This window comes from Cetorhinus maximus, chromosome 10 (genome assembly GCF_964194155.1).
Source record: "Cetorhinus maximus chromosome 10, sCetMax3.hap1.1, whole genome shotgun sequence".
NCBI classification, from domain to species: Eukaryota; Metazoa; Chordata; class Chondrichthyes; order Lamniformes; family Cetorhinidae; genus Cetorhinus; species Cetorhinus maximus.
This window is the reverse complement of record NC_135888.1, coordinates 12,849,994-12,871,842: the sequence shown is the minus strand read 5'-3', so window position 1 is coordinate 12,871,842 and position 21,849 is coordinate 12,849,994. Positions and strand designations below refer to the sequence as shown.

Below are 21,849 nucleotides of genomic sequence, written 5' to 3'. Positions count from 1 at the left end.
ACAAGATACTAATAAATAGAGAAAAAAAACTGAATAGGAATGTGGTCGCTAATGGGTAAAGTGAAGATGTTAGGGAACAAAAAAGTGTCTGCGGACTAGGAAACCAGTCATTTAAAAAAAAATCAAATGAACTATTTATTCCGTTTTAGTGCAATGTGTATGGGTTATTTGTTATCCCATTACAAAATAATAACTTCAACCTGTGAACAGAATTGCAAATTGACACTTTATAGATTTTGTATTCAGTACATCAGATTAGCTTTACCTGTATATTTTAAAATTGATTGCAGAACTTTGTAATGCTAAGTTGGAGTATGTAGTTCTCGAAGAAAATTTGTTTTTTGAGCTAATACACTTTTGGGCAGGATTTTGAGGTCGTTGGGTGGGTACAGTGAGCGGGCCCGGGAGCGGACAGGAAACAGCCCATCACCCGTGATCGGCCCCCGACTGTGATTTCACGCTGGCGGGCCAATTAAGGCCCACTCAGTGTGAAATGTGGCTTGTCACTGGCCGGGAAGGGCCAAGCAGGAGCCTGTCAGCTGCTGGGTCCAATGGTGACCCGGGGGCCAGTTTAACAACAGCCCAGGCAGCCCCTGGAAGGCTCCCATGGAAGAACGTCTTCTCTGCATTGTCAATATTGAAGTTATGGAGTCGAGTGTGACTGGACACAGCAGGCGGGAGGGCAGATTGGGTGGGCACTCAGCCCTCCTGCCCTTCAGATGAGTGCCTCGCCATCCTTCTGGAGGAGGTGGCAGCCAGGAGCAACACCTTTGTTCCCAGAGGAAGAAGCCACCGCACTTCATCAAGAGGGCAAGGGAGGAAGTGGCAGCGCTGGTGAGCAGCCATGACATGTTGCAGCGCACATGGGTGCAGTGCCGGAAGGACTTCAATGACCTGCTGCACTCAGGAAGGGTGAGTGTCATGTTGGCATCGGTCAGTGTGCAGAAGTGTTAAGGCGTGGCCCTCCCCGCCCCCCCGTGGACCTCGAGGGTGCTAGAGTCTGAGGGCCAACTGTCAATGACGCCGGAGCTGGCCAAGTGGGTGAACCCTCGCTGCTTGGACTGACTGCCTTGCGGTTCGAGGGCCACGACTTGGAAGTGCCCTGCGAGGTGTTCCTCAGCTGGGGTTGGCCGGCTGCAATGGCACTGCAGGTAGAGAGTGGACTAATCAATGCACCTCTGTCCTTTCAAGAGAAGACGAGCCATAACCAAGCAGAGAGGGCGCATACAGGCGGAGGCCCGTCCAACCTCTTGCTGCTCCGCAGGTTCAAGCAGGACGCACTTGAGCTCGAGAGCTGGCATGGTCCCCATGCAACCGGGCATGGAGAGGCCGGGGTGCCTGACAAAGGTAAGAGTTGAGAGTTTTAGATTGTGCAACTATTTTAATTCAGTCCCTTCATTGATGGGAGCATCGAACCTGGAGCCCCCATTGACCATTGAAAGACGATAGCACCATGATGCAGATCTCCATTGTCTCACCAGCCATGCACAGTGACAGTGTGATGACTTTAATTAATGACATGCCCTTGTTCTCCCTTTTAGGTTCGCCAGCACGCGTTTGCTATGAGGTCCCCGAAGGGCCAACCCCTGATGCCCGAGGACTACTGGACTTCACTTGCACCTGCATCACACCCGCTCTCTGAAGCAGGCACCAACGCAGATACCAGCAGCTCAGTGGGCATTAGACTGGCGGCTAGTATCTTGATGCACATTGGTGAGGATGCTTCACACTAGCTTGAGGTGCAGGCGGAGGCAGAGAGTGCCCAGGGCGCAAGCAATCAGAGGACTACTGGGGACAAGGACGATGCTCAGTCAAAGGCAAATGATGAGCCTCTGCAGTCATCCATTAGGCGGCAGGTGCTGGGTGTCCAGCGAGATGTGCGGGAGGATCTGGCGGAGACCCATGAGGTTATGCGTGCCATGTTTTCCGTTGTGGAGGAGTCCGTGCGGGATGTGAGCACTGCATTGATCCTCATGGCCAAGCACATTGCCTCCTCCATTGAGAGAGTGGCAACTCTCATGGAGAGGCAGCTCCAGGGACAGAATGAGGGGTTCCTGGGTTGTGCTCGGACCTGCAAGCCCTCACTCAGGCACTGACCTCAGGTGCTCAGTGCCAGTGTGGGAGATGGATGAGGCACCCAGTATCCCAGTTAGGTGCCCGTCCATCAATCACGAGCAGGGAGGCCCAAAGCGACCTCACAGTGCCGCGCAAGTTGCTTGCTTTCTCTGCAGGTTCCTCGCAGGACGCTCTGGATGACGGCAGCAGCTCCTTCGCCCCTCCGCCAATGACTGTCGCATGTGATAAGGCTGCGATGACTGGGGAGATGCCAGCTGTGGCACTGGCCGCACCCTTCCAGGTGGGGCAAACGTAGGCTCCACAGTCCAGAGGACGACCTCCAAGGTCATCAAGGCCAACATGACAGCAGAGTCAGCAGGCTGTCTCCAATGCCAGTAACAGCAAGGGGTGGGCACCAAGACGTAGCATCGGAAACATAAGTTAAAGACACCATGAGCACAAAAGGGACAGTTCACGGGATTTTCTGTTCATTTATGTTTGCTTTAGCTATACTGGTCTCGGAATGAAGACCAGAGAAGGTTATGTAAATTGTTTTGGATTGTCAAAATGAGATAAATTTTGTTTTTGTCATATTGGCTTGAGTATACTTCACCTTTTTATTTTTTTGGTGTAGCGAATGCCAGTAGGTAATGCTGGATGTGAGTAGCTCTGATCTTTATTGCACAGGCACTGAGTGTTCTTTGGGTTCAAATGAAAGGGTCATTTCAGTCATCTGGGACGGAGGCAGCAGCCCTGGCATGCGGTTGAAGCTGATCTTTGGTAGCCTAGCTGAGGGAGGGTTGGATCAAAGCGTTCCTGCCTCCCTGGAGGTTACCAAGGTCTGCCTCCATGTCCTCAGTGTTCTCCTCACTGTGCTCCTCTTCTGACTCACTACTGGATTCATCATCTATGGCCTGTGCAGCTGCGTCAAGATCCTCTTCCTCCAGTGGGTCCCCCCTTGCAAGTGCCAGATTGTTGAGAGTGCAGCATGCAACCACAATCAGTGACGCCTATTCTGGGAGGTATTGTAGTGCACCCCCTGAATGGTCCAGCCATTGGAAGCGCATCTTGAGAAGACCTATGGTCCTCTCCATCACCGCCCTTGTGGAAGCATGGCTGGTATTGTAACGCTTCTCTGCCTCTGAGTGGCGGAGAGGTGTCATGAGCCACCTCTTCAACGGATTGCCCTTGTCACCCAGCAGCCATTCCATCCAGTCAGGCTGGAGCACTGAAGAGCCTTGGCACCTGAGAGTGTCTCAGGATGTACACGTCATGGGAACTGCCAGGGTACCTTGCACAGACTTGCAGAATCTGCATCCTGTGGTGACACACTATCTGCATGTTCATGGAGTGGAATCCCTTCCTGTTGACGAAGGGACCCCACTGACCCGCTGGTGCCTTGATGGTCACATGTGTGCAGTTGATTGCACCCTGGACGCTGGGGAACACAGCAATCGCTACAAAGCCTCTGGCTTGCTCGGTCTGACTGGCTTCATACGGTAAAAAATAAAGGTCAGTACCCACCTGAACAGAGCTTCTGTCACCAGGTTGACACAACTATGGACAGCTGATTGGGAGACATCACACAGATTCCCCACTGACTCCTGGAAAGAGTCGGAGGCATAGGAGTTGAGGGCCACTGTGACCTTCAGAGTCACTGGTAAGGGGTGCCCACCCACACAGTTGGAGCCGATTTCAGGCCCAATCATCTGACAAATGGAGGTCACAGTCTCCCTTGAGAGGCGGAGCCTCCTTTGGCATTGTCCTTTGGACATATTGAGGTAGCTGCAACGCTGCCTGTAAACCCTGGCAGCGGGATAGTGGCATCTTCTGCAGCCCCTTCCACCTTGGACTACCTGCTAGCCCTGCGCCCCTTGTGCCTGCGCCTCTCCTCCCGCTGGTCGCTCCCCTGGAAGCTGCATTGGGACACCCGGCCTCCTCTCCCTTCTGCCCCTCTCTTCCTCCTCAGAGGAGGTGACGGAAGGTTGTCTGATACCTGGAAGGGCCCACATGGTCTGAATCGTCCCGGGGCCTTGGAAACACCAAGGAGTTCTGAAATGAAGCCTGGAAATGCTACGAATGAAGCCCCAAACAGAGATGAAACTGCCAAGTACCAGTAAGTCACCAGAAACAAACTATGTACCAAACCCCCCACTACTGACACTGACAATGCTGCTCACCCCTTCTATGCCACCTGTGGATGAGTTTTTTGAAATTGTCAACTATCCGCCTGCCCATTTTGCCCGTGCGACGAATGTGAAATTGCACCGGCAACAAAAAATCGCCAACAATTAGCTTTACAATGGCCTTAAGTGGCCTCTTAATTAATGGTGAGCACAGCTCCAGCACCCACTCATGCCTATGACCGAAATATCACATGAGTGCACGATGACATCTGGACGCTTACCTGACGCCATTGTGCGCTATTTTACGCCCAATCAGGTTGGATATGGACCTGCCTGCGGGACATAAGATTCTGCCCTTAATGTTGTTGCAATACACTGCCAGAGTGTTGTGTTCTTATAAAATAAATCCTTGAGTTGATTTACTATTTAAACTACGCATAAGGGATTAGTTAACATATTATGTGTAGGTTCATTTATTAAAGGTCAGATAGATCATAGCAGTCTTACATTGTTGCAGAGCTTGAAAAGACATTTGAACTGTGTCTGCTCAGTGCATACAGAGTGAGACTTAGACTGAATCACATGAATCATCCCGATGAATCATCCTGAATCATCGCATTATTTCCCTTCTGCTAATGTATTCAGATACGATTTCGTTTCATTAAATTTCACAACAGAGTGATGCTCTTAATTCATCACCTCAACTTTCATTAGTTCATCCTAGTTTGATAGAGGAGGATGAGGCAGAAAGAAAAAGTAATTTTTTTTGAAGTATTGTGGATGCTAGCAATCTGAAACAAAAACAGAAAGTGCTGGAAATACTCAGGCTGGCAGCATCTATAGAGAAAGAAATAGAATTAATGTTTCAGGTCACTTACCCTTCATCAGTGTTCTGCCAGACCTGCTGAGTATTTCCAGCATTTTCTGTTTTAACTTTAAAAATTAATTTCCAACAATAATTAAACTCTGAAAGAATGAAACTCCACACTTATAAAAGTTAATTTTTGGTGCCAGATAGGTTGTTTGGCAGTAACTGATAAAGCCATTAAAAACCCACTTAGATTGTAATAGACAAGCTCTAATTTTTTTCTCACATGTTTAGTGGATATCTGGTAGGTAAGTACTGCAACTTCATGCCCTTCAGGTATTTCAATGCCAACTCTCATGGCAAGACCCTTGAGTAGTGAAGCTTCTGGAGTAGCAGGGCAACTTGGACAGTAACTTGCTGAATTCCGCACTTAACTGTGTATGTACAGTCACCAGGTATTGCTGTCTGATCTACTCTTTAATAATAGTGAGCGCTGATAGCTTTACCATTATCTTTACTGCAAGATCCAGGGTACTGAAAATAACTACTTCATGTTGAGTAGGGCAGTGAGTAAAGGGAAAATTAAAGAAACCAATAAGGGTTTGATTGTGTGTAAGTAATAGTTAAGCTTATTAGTTATTGGTCCAATGCTTCATAGTAAAATACAATGGGCAGGAGTTTCCGTTGACTTTTGACTTCTGGCTGCTCTCCAGATTTTCCCGTCCTGCCTGCTACTGGCGGGACCTGAAAATCCTGGCCAATGTATGGTTCCTATTCTAAATTGGATTCTACCATTTAAGAAGCTGAGACAAACTGTATATTTGTCACCAGTTTTAACAGAATTAGAACAGTTCTTAATTCTAATTATTGTTAATCTACTAAATTGCAAGTCATATTCACAACATTGAAAATGCATCAAAATGGACTGCTGTGGTTCAAGAAGGTGGCTTACCACTACCTTCTCAAGGGCAATGAGGGATGGGCAACAAATATGCTGAACTAACCAGCAACGCCCGCATCCGTGAAAGAATAAAAAAAGGGAAGGATGCTGAAAGCAGCAATCTAAAAATTAGATCTAATGACCCAAATGGTTAGAAATACGATCAAACCAGTGGAAAATGAATTCTTTTCAATTAGACAGTTTGTCGCTCATGAGTTATGTAATCCAGCCAGAACATTATTTGATGGCAAACTATTGATATCTTTTCAGTGTTACCAACTTTTCTGATCTCTATCAAGCCAGAAAAACATTACATTTCCTTTAAAGAATTTGAGAGATTTACAATAACTGTAACAGCAAGGTAATTATTGAGCAATGTTTCTGTCCTTTATGATTATATTGAGTTGCATTTTTAACTTTTATATAATCTAATCAATTGTTTAAAATGGTTACAAAACTTTAACGTAAGTAATAAGTCTAGAGACTGAGAGTGGTTCATACGAAGGACATGTCAATTCTTTGCTTATAGCTGAAAAAAGAGACATGTCTAAGCTTTTCATCTTGCGTTCATCAGGACACTCGCAAGAACACCAATCTAGGGGAAAACAACAATTTATGTGAATTTATCTGATTGGTTGGCAGGTGGCATTGCTATGGAGAATGTACCACTGATGGTGACTGATAGTTAACTGCCAAGCATTGTTTGAAATTTAATCCAGGCAGCATGACCTGATTGGTCAAGGCATTGCCTTGAAGAATGGGTCAGCGAATAGCTGTTACTTATTTTGTCTAGACCAATCTTATAGTGTGTGGAACTGTAAGAATCCCAAAGCGTATATTGGCTAGTGAAGGTAGGCTTGTGGTAGACAGTGGTAGAAAATCCATTAGCAGATTTCTCAACTATTACGTTAAGGAAGGGGAGTTAATTTGACTGCTCCATTTCATAGGTGAATTTGAGCCCAAGATGGAGCCCATTAGGATATGTAAGGAAATTGTTACATGCAGCTGCGGTTTTAAATATAGCAAACGTATCATCCACATATCGGAAGTAAGTGAGGGGTAGGAGTTTAGGTGTCATTCCATCAAAGACACGTTTCTCAGGGAACCCAATAAAGATGTTTGCGAGAGCTGGGCCTAGAGGGAATCCCATGGCAACACCATCTATTTGGACATATGGTGTCATTAAAACTGAACTCAACTGCGCGAGTTGCCGAGTTCATAAGTTCACTGAATACTGATTCACACAATGGTGGTGGGTCTAGATCGTCATGATATAGTGCTGCAGCTTGTATGGGATAGCTGAGAAATCTTCCAGGGGATTCTCTGCCACGGTCTACCGCAAGCCTATCTTCACTGGGCAATTTACACGTTGGGATTCTTACAGTTCCAACAGCTATAAAATTGGTTTTATCGGCAACCTTGTAAATAAAGCCCGAGCCTTTTGCTCACCATACAAGCTTGATATTGAAATAGGGTGCATCAAAGGCACTCTGCAGGATAGTGGCAACCCCAATCAGATCATTTCATGCTATATATCACACAAACTCATGAATGGTGCTAATGCCATCACTTTCGGCCCTGAAAAGTGCCCAGTCTACCTCAGATCACTTTGGAAGGGCAAGGTATCTCAAAAATTTGAGCAACACTTGAAGCGAGCTGTTTCATGCTGCTAGTATGCTTGAGTGGTATTTGCCACTAACAGGATGCTGCTGTCAAGCCAAAAAGACGTTCTGCCTATCACACAAATGAGTAATATGGTATATGAATTTCAGTGCCAGTGTGATGATAGGCATGTAGGCCGTACATCCCAAAGACTGGTGGATCATATCCAACAGCATGTCCCAGCCGCTGTTCACAACGGGCAGAGTACATGTTCCTAACCAGCCCGTGCTTGAAAAACTCAAACATTCCAACATTAGATGTGATTCTGCGATTGGACAACATTGGCTAAATAATCCTCAGTATGCTAAGAATTACGCTGACAACCAATTTAAGATTGTCAGTTGGGCTCGCAATGTGGCGCATTTGCGTGTACTGGAAGTTACATATATTAATACACAGAGCCCTGTTCTTTGCAGACAGAAAGAACATGTACATTATTTGTGCCTGTTTCAGCTAAACAAAATAAGTGACAGCCGTTTACTCACTCAATCCTCAGGGCTATGCCTTGACTGATCAGTGTCAAACTGCCTGGTTTAAATTTCAAACAATGCTTGGCAGTTAACTGTCAGTCACTATCAGTGGTGCATTCTCCATGGCAATGCCACTTACCAACCAATCAACACTATCTTCACATATGGCATAGATTGTTGTCTTCCCCCTTATTTTGGTATTTTTGCAAGTGTCCTGATGAGTGCAAGACGAAAAGCTTAGACATGTCTCTTTTTTCAGCAATAGTCAAGCTCTGTAACACCAAATGACTCTTTGATTATAATACTGTTAACATGTTGTCATGCACCTGTTTCATATAATATATATACAATATGTACTTGTTCAGTCATTTTGTAAAAATGGTTTTGAATTGGATCTTCTGGCTGGACTATGTTAGTTCAAAGCTATTAACATTGGGACTGATTTATCACTTTGTTTTGATGAAGTAATACAAAAGTAATTTTTACAATCATTTTATGAACATTAAAAAATGCCAAACCATGATAAAAGTAAACAAGGAAAGATGGCCTCGTATTGATCATTGGGATGCTGCAAAGTTTTTTTTTTAGTGTAACCATTAAAGTATAGTGACGTGTTTCTGTGAAATGGGAGTTCTCTTTCCAGCAGTACATTATAACAATTGCGATACAGTTTTATCAGCTGAAGAACCAAGCATTTCAAAGGAAGATGTTAGGTATCCTGTTTATTTGATTTAAAACATTGCAATCTGGTAGGTGGTGGTATTGTGTTATTGGAGGAATTTTCAACCTTTCTGCATTTGAGCCCCCCTTCCTGTGCTTTAATAATTCCATAGATCCCCATAATACAACAGAAGTATATTTTCTGTATAAAAATTAGCCCAATGAAACTACTGAATTGTTGTAAAAAACCATGTGGTGCACTAACGTCCTTTAGGGGAAAGGTTTGCGTTCGAGAATTCAAACAGATTTGCTGAGAGTATTTTCGGTGATTGGAGAAACATCACTGAGGGAAATATATCATTTAAAAAAACGCTTCCTGCAGTTGGGGAGAAATAATTCTGGGATTCGTAAATGGGAGTTTCCGTTTGCAAATGAAACCTTCTCACAGATTCCCAGCTGAGAATTCCTGTGTTAACGTGACATAGTCGGGTCTATCATCATTTTCTAATTCAGATAGGATTCTATTTATTATTGTTGTACTTACAGTGCCATGAAAGTCAATTCAATTTTGTCAGTGTAACTCTTTAATGTAGATATATGTGTGTATATATAATGGTGTAAATAATACACCATTTTATTAAGATCAAAATCCAGTTAATCAGTATTTCGCTTTTGAAAACAGCACTACTTCATATCACAATTAACCTAATAATTTTTCACAATTTTGCAGCCACTTTTATAAAAAACCAATAGCATCAGCCTTTGTCTTTGTTCGTTTTGGAATTCTGGAAAAAGATGGTAAGAAGCAACTAATGCCACATGCAGCACGAACAGTTGTGGTAAGAGAAAACATAAACTATGATTAGCATTTAATTACCCTTGCCACCGTTTTTGATTTCTAATTTCAGCTTTGAGATGCTCATGTAACTTTTGTAAACTTGGATGTTATGGACAATCCTCAATCGTTGAACTACGATGAAAGCCACCATAGTTCTAGAGGCGGCTCTCTCATTAGAGAGATGACTGGTGGTAAATTTAGTCTGAGGGTCACCACACCTCAAGCAAGGGGTGAAGGTAAGAAGGCAGGGTCTTTAAGGATGACCTCAGTACAGGAATTAAACCCACACTGTTGGCGTTACTCTGCCTCACAAACGAGCCATCCAGCCAACTGAGCTACCCGATCCCCACCTATGATACAGGAACCTATGACTGGCTGGTGAAGAACAGGGTTCCTCACATTTAGCTCTGCACTGTGGCTCACTTCAAAGAAAGTCAAATTGAGGGAGGTGCAGAGCAGAGAGACATGCATAGTAGTGAGAAAGACAAATTGTGTAATTTTCTATTCTGGAGACTAAATCCAGTAGCGGGCAGGAAAGTCAGTGTGATTCCCTCTGGACAGTTGTAAGGGCGTGAGAGTCCCTTGCAGAAACTCACTTACTTTTGGAGTTGTACTCTGGATGAACAGGAATGAGTAACTCAATACCAAGCAATGTATGAAAACAACAATCTTTATTAGACAGCTATTAAACAATTATTAATGATTAAAAGAAAATGAAAGAGAGATAACTTTATTAAAAAGGAAGGAAAAAACACACATATATATAAAAAAAGAAAGGAAGAAAGACAACTTTACATACGTACTATACATACTATGTAACAAATACATACACTTTATATACTATTTTACAAATGTTAACCCCAAATTGGTCTGTTCATGACAGCTGCACAAAATGGTGAAATTCCCCTTGGTTTGTACATCACCAAGCTTTCAAATAACCTTACCCAAGGGTGGTCACACCAGTCAGTCATTCTGTTGATGGTCCTTAGCCTCCCGTAGTCTTGAGTAGTTGACTAATCCACTCCAGCTGCAGCCCCAAATGTTGGATGCTGTGTCCCTTTAAGTCCAATTTCTGGCTCCATTCCAGCATTTCGAGGCTTTACTTTCTCAAAAGAAGGGTCTGGTAAACATGAGCAATTATCAAATTCCCCTCACAGGCACTGCAAGGCTTTGTAGACTTCACAATATTCAACTTATTTATGGATCTTTTGATGGTGTCTCCCATCTGCCATCAATCAGGTTGTGTGTCCGTCAATTGAACTCCATCCCTTGATTCCACACTATAACTGACCACCCCACATTCAAGGTTATTCATTGTCCTGGCTTGTAATTCAAGCGTCATTGAATACTGTAAGAAAAATGGTTTCCGCTAAAGAAAGACAACTATTATTTTAGTAAGTCTAGTTTGAAAAGGGAAAACAATGATGCAGACAAAATACCCCAGCTGTGAATAGCCAATATGAAAAACAAGGTCTTGGGGAAACACGTCTACAGTTAATAATATCACTACTGATTACTATTGATTTAATTATTTGACTTAATCAAAGCACAATAACACTTAGGCCTGAATCTTGCGTTCTGAGATCAGGCGTGTGCCCAAACCGAATGCATGTTAAATTGCGTGAAAAGACGTCGGGTGTGCGTCCTGCCATCATTGCACACGTGCAATATTGAGGTCGACAGGCACACGCGGGAGTTGGAGCAATGCCTGTCGACAATTAAAGGACCAATTAAGGTTATTATAAAGCCTATTGACTGCAACGTTATATTGCCGGTGCGATTTTTAGCTCGTCGCACGGGCAAAACTGGTGGGCGGAACTCACGTTTTGATCATTTCCTCATCCACAGCGGGATAAAAGGCACCCAGAGCAGCAGCACTTCCTCTGTCATTGCCAGTCCTATGCTGTGTGAGTACAGAGTCGTCCCAGAGTTTCTTGGCATCTCGTTTGATTGTCAAGCCTTTCTTTCAGCATCTCAGGTCCTCATCTTCCCTGGAAGGTTCCCCTGAGTATTGCAGCACTTATCTAAAAATCCAAATGTTAGATCCAACCTATTCACATGTACCTCAAACCTAATGCCTCTTTTCTTTCATGTTTTAAACCCCCCCCACCCCCCCCCAAACAATCTGTCTCCTAATAACCTTCCCCAGCTTAATTAAATCATTTGCACGGACACACGCCCTTCTTCACAGAATAACACAATATTCCCCCAGAATATAAAAAAACCCTCCATTTCTCACAAATAGAAACTCCCTAAGTAAATTATAATTATTATTAATGTTATCACTGCATCCTTTCCCCAATGGTAGCACTGTAGCATCTAGGTTTTACGCCTTTAGTTCCCCAGCCTCTACTGCTCCAATCAACTCTGCTTCTCTGCTTTCCGAAGGTTTGCAATTTAATCACAAATAAAAATGTAAAATGAAAGTGATACAATAAAGTAAGGACAGAACATATGAATTTGAAATTGGGACTGATTTATGCTAGCACACCCTGATCCAATTATGCCTGCTGTCATATCTGTTTCACAGGAAGACTGCACTTGGTTTTGATTTTCTATGTGAAATGCCATGGGAGATTGACAAGTAATATATTAAAAGTTCTGCTTTATAGTGTACACTTCCTGTCCAAATTATCTTGTGTCACAATCTTTTAGTCATTTCTTATGTTAGTATTTTATAATGGTAAAGCTGATATATCAACAACTGTTTGTAATACTGTGATGGAAAGCTTCACATTAGGTGGTCCTATTAACAACTGTTTTTCCTATTTGATATCATTGGCTTGCAATAACAGATTTACAATCTACAATGTCACTCAATGAGACATTGTATTATGTCCGTTTAGGACAATTAAAGCTTAGTTTTCTTCGAAATATCTGTTATAGTATTAGATTATAAAATTAGCAAACTTTGCTTCCTTATCAGATGGTAGATGGAGAAGCAACTGTTGAGTTCAATGCAAAAGCTGAAACTGAAGTAATGCAGCGAGGTAGTATTGAAGATCTTAATGGAGACAATTTGTACATTGGAGTGACAATTCAAGATTCCTCAGGTACGAGATAATAACTCATAACAAGAGAAATTAAAATTCTGTGAATTCATAACCTTTGCTTATGTATGTACCACAGAGCTGCTCCAATAAAAAATAAAATTTGTTTGGCTGGGGAAGTAGTTAAAGTTTGATGTTGAGGTGAACAATCCATTCAGTGGCTTCAGCTGATGCAGTGTGAATGGTTGTTATATGTCACCAGGAATGTAGCTCCCAGGGCGATGTTCTGACTTGGATGGCTACAGTCACAATTTGAGCTGTTCCTCATGTTCCAGCTGTGGAGCAAGTGGCCACATCTTCCCTGGCCCATCCTCAGGTGGTAAAGGGTTGTCCAGGTTTTCCGTGGAACGTTGAAACCTAATACTTCACCTCTTGCATCAGCTATCAGATTGCGATTGGTGATGTTTGCAGTCAACCAAGAGATGCGCCATTGAGAGATGGAACTGTTGTCAGTTTGTAAGGTGTGGATTGTATACCACCATGGGCAACAAGATTTCAGACTGGTGCATAGGGTTTTTTAGGCCTTGTATTGTAATAAATATAAATATAAATAAATATAATAATTATCATAATATTATTGTGATTTATTGTAAAGGTAGCCTAATAGTGGGATTTGGATAATTTCTGTGTGTGTGTGTTTGTGTGTGATCTAATTGAATTGGAGACAGCTGGTCTGGAAGCCTTGAGTCATTAACAAGAAGCTAGGTTTGAAATGCTAAATACGTAAACTTGGCTGAAGTTTTAGAATGTGAGGTGTGAGGAAAATTACATTTTTAGATAAATTAGGTTAGTTTGAATTTCAAAGAGATGGTAAGATACCATCCAGAAGACACCTAGCCAGAAGAAGCTAAGCCATCAGTGTGTTTATTTTTTCCAAATATGAGCACTATGAAAGATTTATATTATGAGAAAGGTAAAGTTCCAAAGACAGATCAGAACAATGGAATTTGCATTAAAAAGGGAGAAACATGTATAAAAGAGATGAGGCTATGCATCAGAGGAAAAGGAATTCTAAGATCTAACACAAGTGTGAAAAGCCTCCAGCCTCTGTGCATCAGGGAACCAAAGCTGAGAAAACTCACTTTGAATACTCCTATCCAGGGTATTGTGTTGTTTTGCCTGAGTCTGTTTAAATCTATTTGTTTTTACTGTTGCCTTAATGAAGGTGTAACTGGAAGCCAGATTAATTAAAGGTTTTAGGAGTTATTATAGTGGTAATTTGTAGACCTATGTATGTGCTTGAAATTTTTTCTTTTGTTAATAAATGTTTAATTTAGTTTCCTAAAAACCTCTGAAGTCATGGTAGTATTATTACTTCTGAATTCAAGGCACCCATCTTGAAATAAAATACAAATTGCAAAACAGTTGTGACCACATGATCAAGTTTCCCTCGTGGATTTGATCCACCTGGCACACATCTGCCACATCATAACAAATTGGGGATTGTGCGGAATATTTGAAATTCCTTGATTAGTTTAGAGTTGGTGAACCTTAAGGTCATGAGCACAGAAGGCACTTTGAATTCAGGAGTTGGTGTGTGGTATTTTTAAAGTGGTGAGATTGCAAAATGACTGTATCCATGGCTAAAAGTTTTTTGTAAGTAGAAGATATAACTCTGATTGTGTTACAAAAGCTATCTAAGGGTAAGTTAACAGAGTTGTCAGATAAGTTGCAGTTGAGGTTACCTGTAGGAACAAAGAAAGCAGACATAATTGAAGTGATAGCACATCATTTAAAGTTGGAAGGGATACCTGCCACTAGTGAGTTACAGCTGGAGGTAGTGAGACTTCAGTTAGAAACGAAGAGGCTTGAATTTGAACAAGCAAAGGAACTGAGAAAACTTGAATTGGAGCAGAAGAAAAGGAAAAAGAATTGGAAATGAAAAAAGCTGGAACTAGAGGCAGCAGAAAAAGAAAAGAAAAAAGAGAGGTTACTTCAAAAAGAAATCTCCAGAGGGAAAAGTTAGCAATGGAAGAGTGAATGAAGGAAAGAGACAGACAGTACGGCTTAAAAAGAGCGTTAAAAAAGAGACATCAGATGCTGAGGAAAGTTCCGATGATGGGAAAACCTTTAACCTAAAACCTAGTGGGGAGATGTTTAAATTTGTGCAAGCTCTTCAGAAGTTTGAGGAAAGAGATGTGGAGGTGTTCTTTATTTCATTTCAGGAGATAGCTAAACAGATGAGATGGCCACAGGAAAACTGGACATTGTTACAATCTAGGTTGGTGGGTAGAGCACATGAGGCTTATGCTTCACTGTTAGAAGAAAGATCGGTGGCTATGATATGGTAAAAAAAAGAGGCTATTTTGAGTGCATATGAATTGGTTCCTGAGGCATACAGGCAGAAATTTAGGAATATGAGAAAACAGCCTGGGCAAACTTATATCGACTTTGAGAGACTAAAACAAAGTAATTTGACTGGTGGATATGGTCATTAAAGATAGAGACGACATTTGCAGCTCTTAGAAAAATAACTCTTTTGGAAGAATTTAAAGATTCAATTCCTTTGGTAGTGAGAACTCATGTGGAGGAACAGAGGGTTAAAATGGTAAGACAAGCAGCAGAGATAGCTGATGATTATGAATTAGCTCATAGACCTAAACCTTTTTTTGTCACCCTTTTAAACAGAGAAGGATAAAAAGTGGGAAGGTGAAAGGAAGGTGGGTAGTCAGGGAAAAGAAGGAGTAGGGTAAATTCCCAGGAAGTTTTTTCTCAGACTGAAAAGGAAGGCGCTGAGGGTAGAAGTGACACTCAAAAATTGAGGTGTTTTGATTATAATAAAGTTGGGCACACAAAGTCAGTGTGTTGGAAATTACAGGGAAAATTTATTGGGATACAGAAAAGTACTAGAAGTAAAAGCACTGTGGTTTCTGAGGTTCAGCACAGGAAAAAAACAGTGGTTTGTATACAAGTAAAACAGGAAAAATCAGTGATGGGTAAGGAAATGGGAATATGTTCACAATTCACCCAAGGGAGTTCTGAGGAGCAGGTTGTGGAAATGCTTAAAGATACTTTATGTGAAGGGGAAGACTTTCCATGTGTAGAGGGTGGAGTTGGCAAATATATTAAAATTTTAAGAGACACAGGGCTAGTCAATCCTTAATGTTGTAGGATAGTAACATTTGTTATTCAGAGGGAGTATTGCAGGAACAGGTGATAATAAGTGGGGTTCATGGAGATGCTAAACCTAGTCCATTGTAGAAGGTAAATTTAAAGAGTAAGTGAAAAACAGGTAAGGTGATTGTTGGGGTAGTGGAAAAATTGCCCATTGCAGGGGTTCAATTTGTTTTAGGTAATGATATAGCTGTGTCACAGATGTGGGTGATGCCTATGGTAGTTGAGCAGCTTGTAGAGGTGTTTTCAACAGAATTGTCACACAAAGAGCATCTTGGATTGTTTCCAGATTGTCTGGTAATGAGATCATAAGCTCACAGGTTGAGATAGGAAGAACAGGAAGTTAAAAGGCAGGGAAATGATGTGGAAGTTCAATTAGCTGACACTGTTTTTGATAAGATTGTTCAGGAAGAAAGAATGGAGGATAATGCAGCTGAGGTATTTAGCTCAAGGCAGTTGGTACAGTTACAGAAAAAGGATATGCAAATAAGACAGTTATATCAGACAGCTTACTCAGAAACAAAGACAGAATGTATTCCAGAATGTTATTACCTTAAGGGTAATGTTTTAATGAGAAAGTGGTAGCAGTATCAAGTTTCAGCAGATGAAAACTATAGGGAAGTACATAAGATTGTTATACCATTTGGATATAGAAATGAGACCCTGAGAATAGCTCATGAAATTCCAATGGGGGGACATTGAGGAATTAGAAAGACACAGGCAAAAATACAAAAACATTTTTATTGGCCTAGATTGCATAGAGATGTAGTGAAATTCTGTAGAACATGTCACACATGTCAGGTGATAGGGAAACCACAAGCAGTGATTAAGTCAGCACCTTTAATTCCAATTATAGCATTTGAAAAACCTTTTACTAGGGTCATGATTGATTGTGTAAGACCCCTCCCTAAGACTAAAAGTGGAAATCAGTACTGACTGACAATAATGGATGTGTCTACAAGGTTTCCTGAAGCGATACCTTTGAGAAATATTACAACAAAGAGAATTGTGGAAGAGTTGACTAAATTTTTTACAAGATATGGTTTACCAAAAGAAATACAATCAGATCAGGGTTCAAATTTCATGTCACAGCTATTTAAGAAATTAATGAACAGTTTAGGGATAAAATAGTTTAAGTCAATAGCTTATCATCCTGAATCACAAGGGGCTTTGGTAAGATGGCATGTTTATTGGGAGATGTCAAATTATTCAATTTGTTGGTCTACTCTGGTGATATCTGCTTCAAACCCTAATTAAAGCTTCAGCCCGCTTTTAAAAATGTCTTTTTTACAGGTGACCTGCATTATACATGCAACAGTCTTCAATGAAACTGAAAAGCAAAAACTGGGAAACATTGTGCAATTTTGTGTAAATTTCCTGACAGCTTTGAGTCCTATACATTTTATTCAGCTTTGATATTTGGAAATTAATTGCTGGAAATCAGGAGTCCATTTGATTTCTTTAAAATCTGAAATATTAGTTGTAGCATTTGTCCAAATATATTGAAATGAACTCTTGTTAAAGGTTTTTATTGGTCTATAAATTACCTGTTTTGGAAGAGTGATCAGGAAAGAAGTGTTCAGCAACATTGAAAATCCGGAGGTTTGTCCCGTCCATGCAATAGAGAAAACTAATGTATATTCGTGTTACACATGTGGAGTACCAAATCAGCAAATTCTCTTCCACTCCATCCCAATGTAAAAAACCCCTTAAATTTCATTAATAACATGATATTTAACTTTTGTGTTTAATATTGCATTGTCTCGCAAGTGAATTTTGAAGGAAGGGGAAGTGAAATGTGCAATAACAAGACTGAGACTAAAATATTGGTTTTGAAAGTTATGTAAGTTTTTTTTTAAAAATTCCTTGTATGTTACTTAATTTGTTGAGTGGATTGTTTAGTTTTCCACCAGTTCTGGTGTGTGCCAGAGTTGGATAAGGTTGTGTCTGTCTCTGACCTCCCTGAAGGTGGTTATCCATGCACTTTGGAGTGTGAAGTTACTCTGCAGAGTGCTTTCACTTTCCCAAAAGAGTGAGAGTAGGGATAAAAGGCAGTGAAAGACATAAACAAGTAAGGCAGAGAAGAAGTGTTTGATTTAGAATGTGACCAGTTGCTGCTTGCATAAGTAATGATGGCAATGGTGCTGAATATTGTCACTTCAAGATCAAGGATGTGGCAGGAAATTGAGATATGATGGGTGTGGAGGAATCTAGTGTGGTCCAGTTTAGGGCAGCTTTATTACTGGCAGTTGTTTCCCCATGTGGGAGAGTCTAGGACCAGAAGGCATAATCTCAGAGTAAGGGGGCGTCCATTTAGAACAGATGAGGAGGAATTTCTTCTTTGAGGGTAGTCAATCCGTGGAATTCTTTACCGCAGAGGGCTGTAGAGGCTGGGTCGTTAAGTATATTCAAGGCTGTGATAGACAGATTCTTAATCAGTAAGAGATTCAAGGGGTATGGGGTAAAGGTGGGAAGGTGGAGTTGAGGATTAACTTTAAGAATTGTGATGAGGGTGTATAGTCAGGACTATCCACAGGATTGGGATGGGGAATTCCATTCTTGTTATTTGCTATTAGGGATTCTCCTAATGCATCGACTGGTTTTAGTCCTTTTGAATTAGTCTATGGTCATGAGGTATGGGGATCATTGAAATTGATTCATAAGAAATTGTTGGGTCAAAATTCAGAAACTACTCTCCTGGATTATGTACGAAACTTCAGAGAAAGATTGGACAGAGCATATGAGTTAGCTGGGGAACATTTAAAGATATCACAGCAAGTGATAAAAGTGAAGACAGACAGGAAAGCTGCAACTTGTGGTTTTGTTGCTGGGGAAAAGGTGCTAGCTTTGTTACCAGTACTGGGTGACTCGTTAAAGGCAAGGCTTAGTGGGCCTTACAGGATAGGAAAGAAACTGAGTAAAGTGAATTATTGAATAAATACTCCAGATAGAAGAAAGAAGCAGAGGATGTGTCATGCTTAAAAAGTACTTTGACAGGGAAGAGGACCAAAATGAGGTATTAGTGGTGGTAGATAAAGAGAAAGAGGTAGAAATGGAGGATTCTGAAATTGATTTTCCTCCAATCAAATTGGATAATGAGGGATACTCAAAAATTTAAATGTAATATTGAGTTACCTTTCAGACAAATGTCAAAGTGATTTAGAGAAGCTATTGCAGTCACACAAAGGTATTTGTGGGAATAAGCTGGGGAGGACAAATTTAGCTATACACGATGTGTATGTAGAAGTTTCACTTTCGAAAAGGCAACATCCTTATAGATTGAATCCAGCAAAGTTATCACAAGGACAGAAAGAAATTGAATTCATCTTCAAAATGACATAATTGAGTCTAGTTGCAGTAACTGGAGTTCACCTATTGTGTTGGTATGCAGTGACAAAAGCAGATTCACATCCTATACCATGGTTGAAAGATTGCACTGAGAAAGTGGGACAATCAAAATTTATCACAAAGATTGACTTGCTAAGGGGATATTGGCAAGTACCGTTATCAGCTTTTGTGACATCAAATGGACTATATCAGTTTAAAGTCTTGACATTTGGTATGAAAAATGTACCTGCAACATTTCAAAGACTGACAAAGACTGACTGTAATTGCAGGACTGAGCAATTGTGCTGTTTATATTGACGACTTGGTAGTTTTCGGTCATTTATATTTCTGTTGGACTGTTGGAAAGAACATATCTTGTTATTTTCTGTTGGACTGTGGATTGGGATTGCAATGGCTGCAGTTTGAGAGACATGTCCACTGGGATAGGATGAAAAATATATACAATGTTGCAGTCCCGGAATAGAGTGTGCCATGAAAGACAAGGTGGTGCCAGAAAGGAGTCCTGGACCAAGGGAACTGCCTGACAACAGCATTTTAATTGGTCCTGACCAGGTGACCAGGTTTTGTGTAAGTGAAGCTGAGTAGCTCGTAGCCAGAAAGGGAGAAATGGGAGGATCATTTCCAACATCTGAAAGAATTATTTATTCAACTACAAGGAGCTAATTTGGTGATAAACTTGACTAAAAGTGAATTTGCAAAAGCACATGTTACATATCTAGGCCATACCATTGGACATGGTAAGGTGGCTCTGAGAGATGTGAGAGTCAAGGCAATTGTTTCTGATGAATTGTTTGCAACGTAAATCTTAAAATGCTGCAATGCTAACACCCATGCCACAACAAAACAAGAAGTTTTGAGACTTCTGGGCATGAGTGGGTTTTACTGGAAATTTGTACAAAAGTTTAGCAGTGTGGTTGCTACATTGACTGTACTATTAAAAAAGACTAAGAAGTTTCAATGGACACTGGAGTGTTAGAAGGTATTTGACAGTTTGAAAACAGTATTGACTACAACACCAGTTTTGGCAATACCCAGTTATGCCAAGCAATTTAAGTTTGTCACAACTCACTGGGGATAGTGCACTGTAATATCAAACCCCACTGTTCCCCGAGCTACACCAAATGTGAAAAGATTGACCAAACCATCAGATTGCCCTAATTCTACCTAACTGTTTAATTTAGATTAACAGAATACAAGCACCAGGTTTGTAAACTTAATAAGTAAATAACTATTTATTGAACAAATTGTCTTTAACTAGTGGAAAAAGAAAGAAATATGCACTGCTAATTTCCAACACTATAACTTAAACTCTATCCCCTTCTTAAATCCCTAAACACACACAAACACACACACACACACATATATATAAGACACACAAAATCTGGATTTTAAGGGTGGGATAACACAGTTCAACAGCACCAATCCGGAGTACAGGATTCGATGGGTTGATTTTGATCAGTCTTCCAAATTCCTTTCATCTCTTGTTGATGACATGAGGTAATTTTCCAGTGCTTTCAGTATTTAGTTTACTGGTTGCGAACTTGCTTTTCAATGCCTCCAACAATGATTTTCTCCTTTGCCTCTTGACAGGGGTTTTCAGAGAGAGCAGGTTATTGACATATTAGAAGAAAAAGCCAGCTAACTATTGTGGAATTACTGGAATCTTCCACACACAGGAGAAAGAGGTTTTAGGTCTTGTCCCTTTCAGGCTATGAGCTATTCAGCTGTACTCACACAACACCTGGTCACCTGGTCAGGAACCAATTAAAATGCTGTTGTCAGGCGGTTCCCTTGGTCCAGGACTCCTTTCTGGCACCATCCTGTCTTTCATCGCACACTTTGTTCCGGGACTGCAACATTGTAAATATCTCTCGTCTTATCCCAGTGGACATGTCTCTCAAACTGCAGCCATTGCAATCCCAATCCACAGTCTAACAGAAAATAACAAGATATGTTCTTTCCAACAGTCCAACAGAAATATAAAGATATATTTCTTACAAGTTGGCCATTGATGCAAATGATATAGGCATATCTGTTAGGTACTGTTACAAGAATATGAAACTGGAATTGAGAAACCAATAGGAAATTTTTCATGGAAGTTGAATATACAACAGAGAAGACATTCAATGATCAAAAAGGAGACTCTGGGTCTGGTGTTAGCATTGCAGCATTTTGAGATTTACGTTGCAAACAATTCGTCAGAAACAATTATTTTTACAAATCTCAATCCTTTTAAGTTTCTGGACTAATTTCGAGACAGAAGTGCAAATTTATTCAGATGGAGTTTATTATTGCAACCATCTACAGATTATTCTTGTGGCTGGACGAGAAAATCTAGTTGCAGATGCATTGTCAAGAGTTTGAAGCTCAGAAGGAAAATTGGACATTTAAGAACCTAGACTGGACTGGAATGATTTCTGTTGATACCAAGGATTTAAGTTATGTTAATGCATGCATCTGGTAATATAAGATGGGTTAAGAAAAAGAAGCTGTCTTTTTAAATTATGATAGTTCATTTTCCAGTAAGGAGGGGAGTGTCATGAAAATATAATAATTCTCATAATATTATTGTGATTTATTGTAAAGGTAGGTTAACCGTGTTGATTAATTGAATTGGAAACAGCTGGTCTAAAAGCTTTGAGTCATTAACAAGAAGGTGGTTTGAAGTCTTAAATACGTAAACGTGGCTGAAGTTTTAGAATGTGAGGTGTAAGGAAAATTTGCATTTTTAGATAAATTAGGTTAGTTTGAATTTCAAAGAGATGGTAAGATGTTACA

At 41.0% G+C, this 21,849-nt stretch overlaps 1 protein-coding gene across 1 annotated transcript in view; it reads left to right on the top strand.

Moving 5' to 3' along the window:
• c5 (complement component 5) overlaps positions 1–21,849 on the top strand; it is a 152,545-nt gene that overhangs the window by 21,280 nt on the left and 109,416 nt on the right. Inside the window, exons 7-9 of the mRNA XM_078549969.1 lie at positions 6,200–6,290; positions 9,452–9,560; positions 12,486–12,612. Of these exons, the coding sequence (XP_078406095.1) occupies positions 6,200–6,290; positions 9,452–9,560; positions 12,486–12,612 (327 nt within the window). The remainder of the gene's footprint in view (positions 1–6,199; positions 6,291–9,451; positions 9,561–12,485; positions 12,613–21,849) is intronic.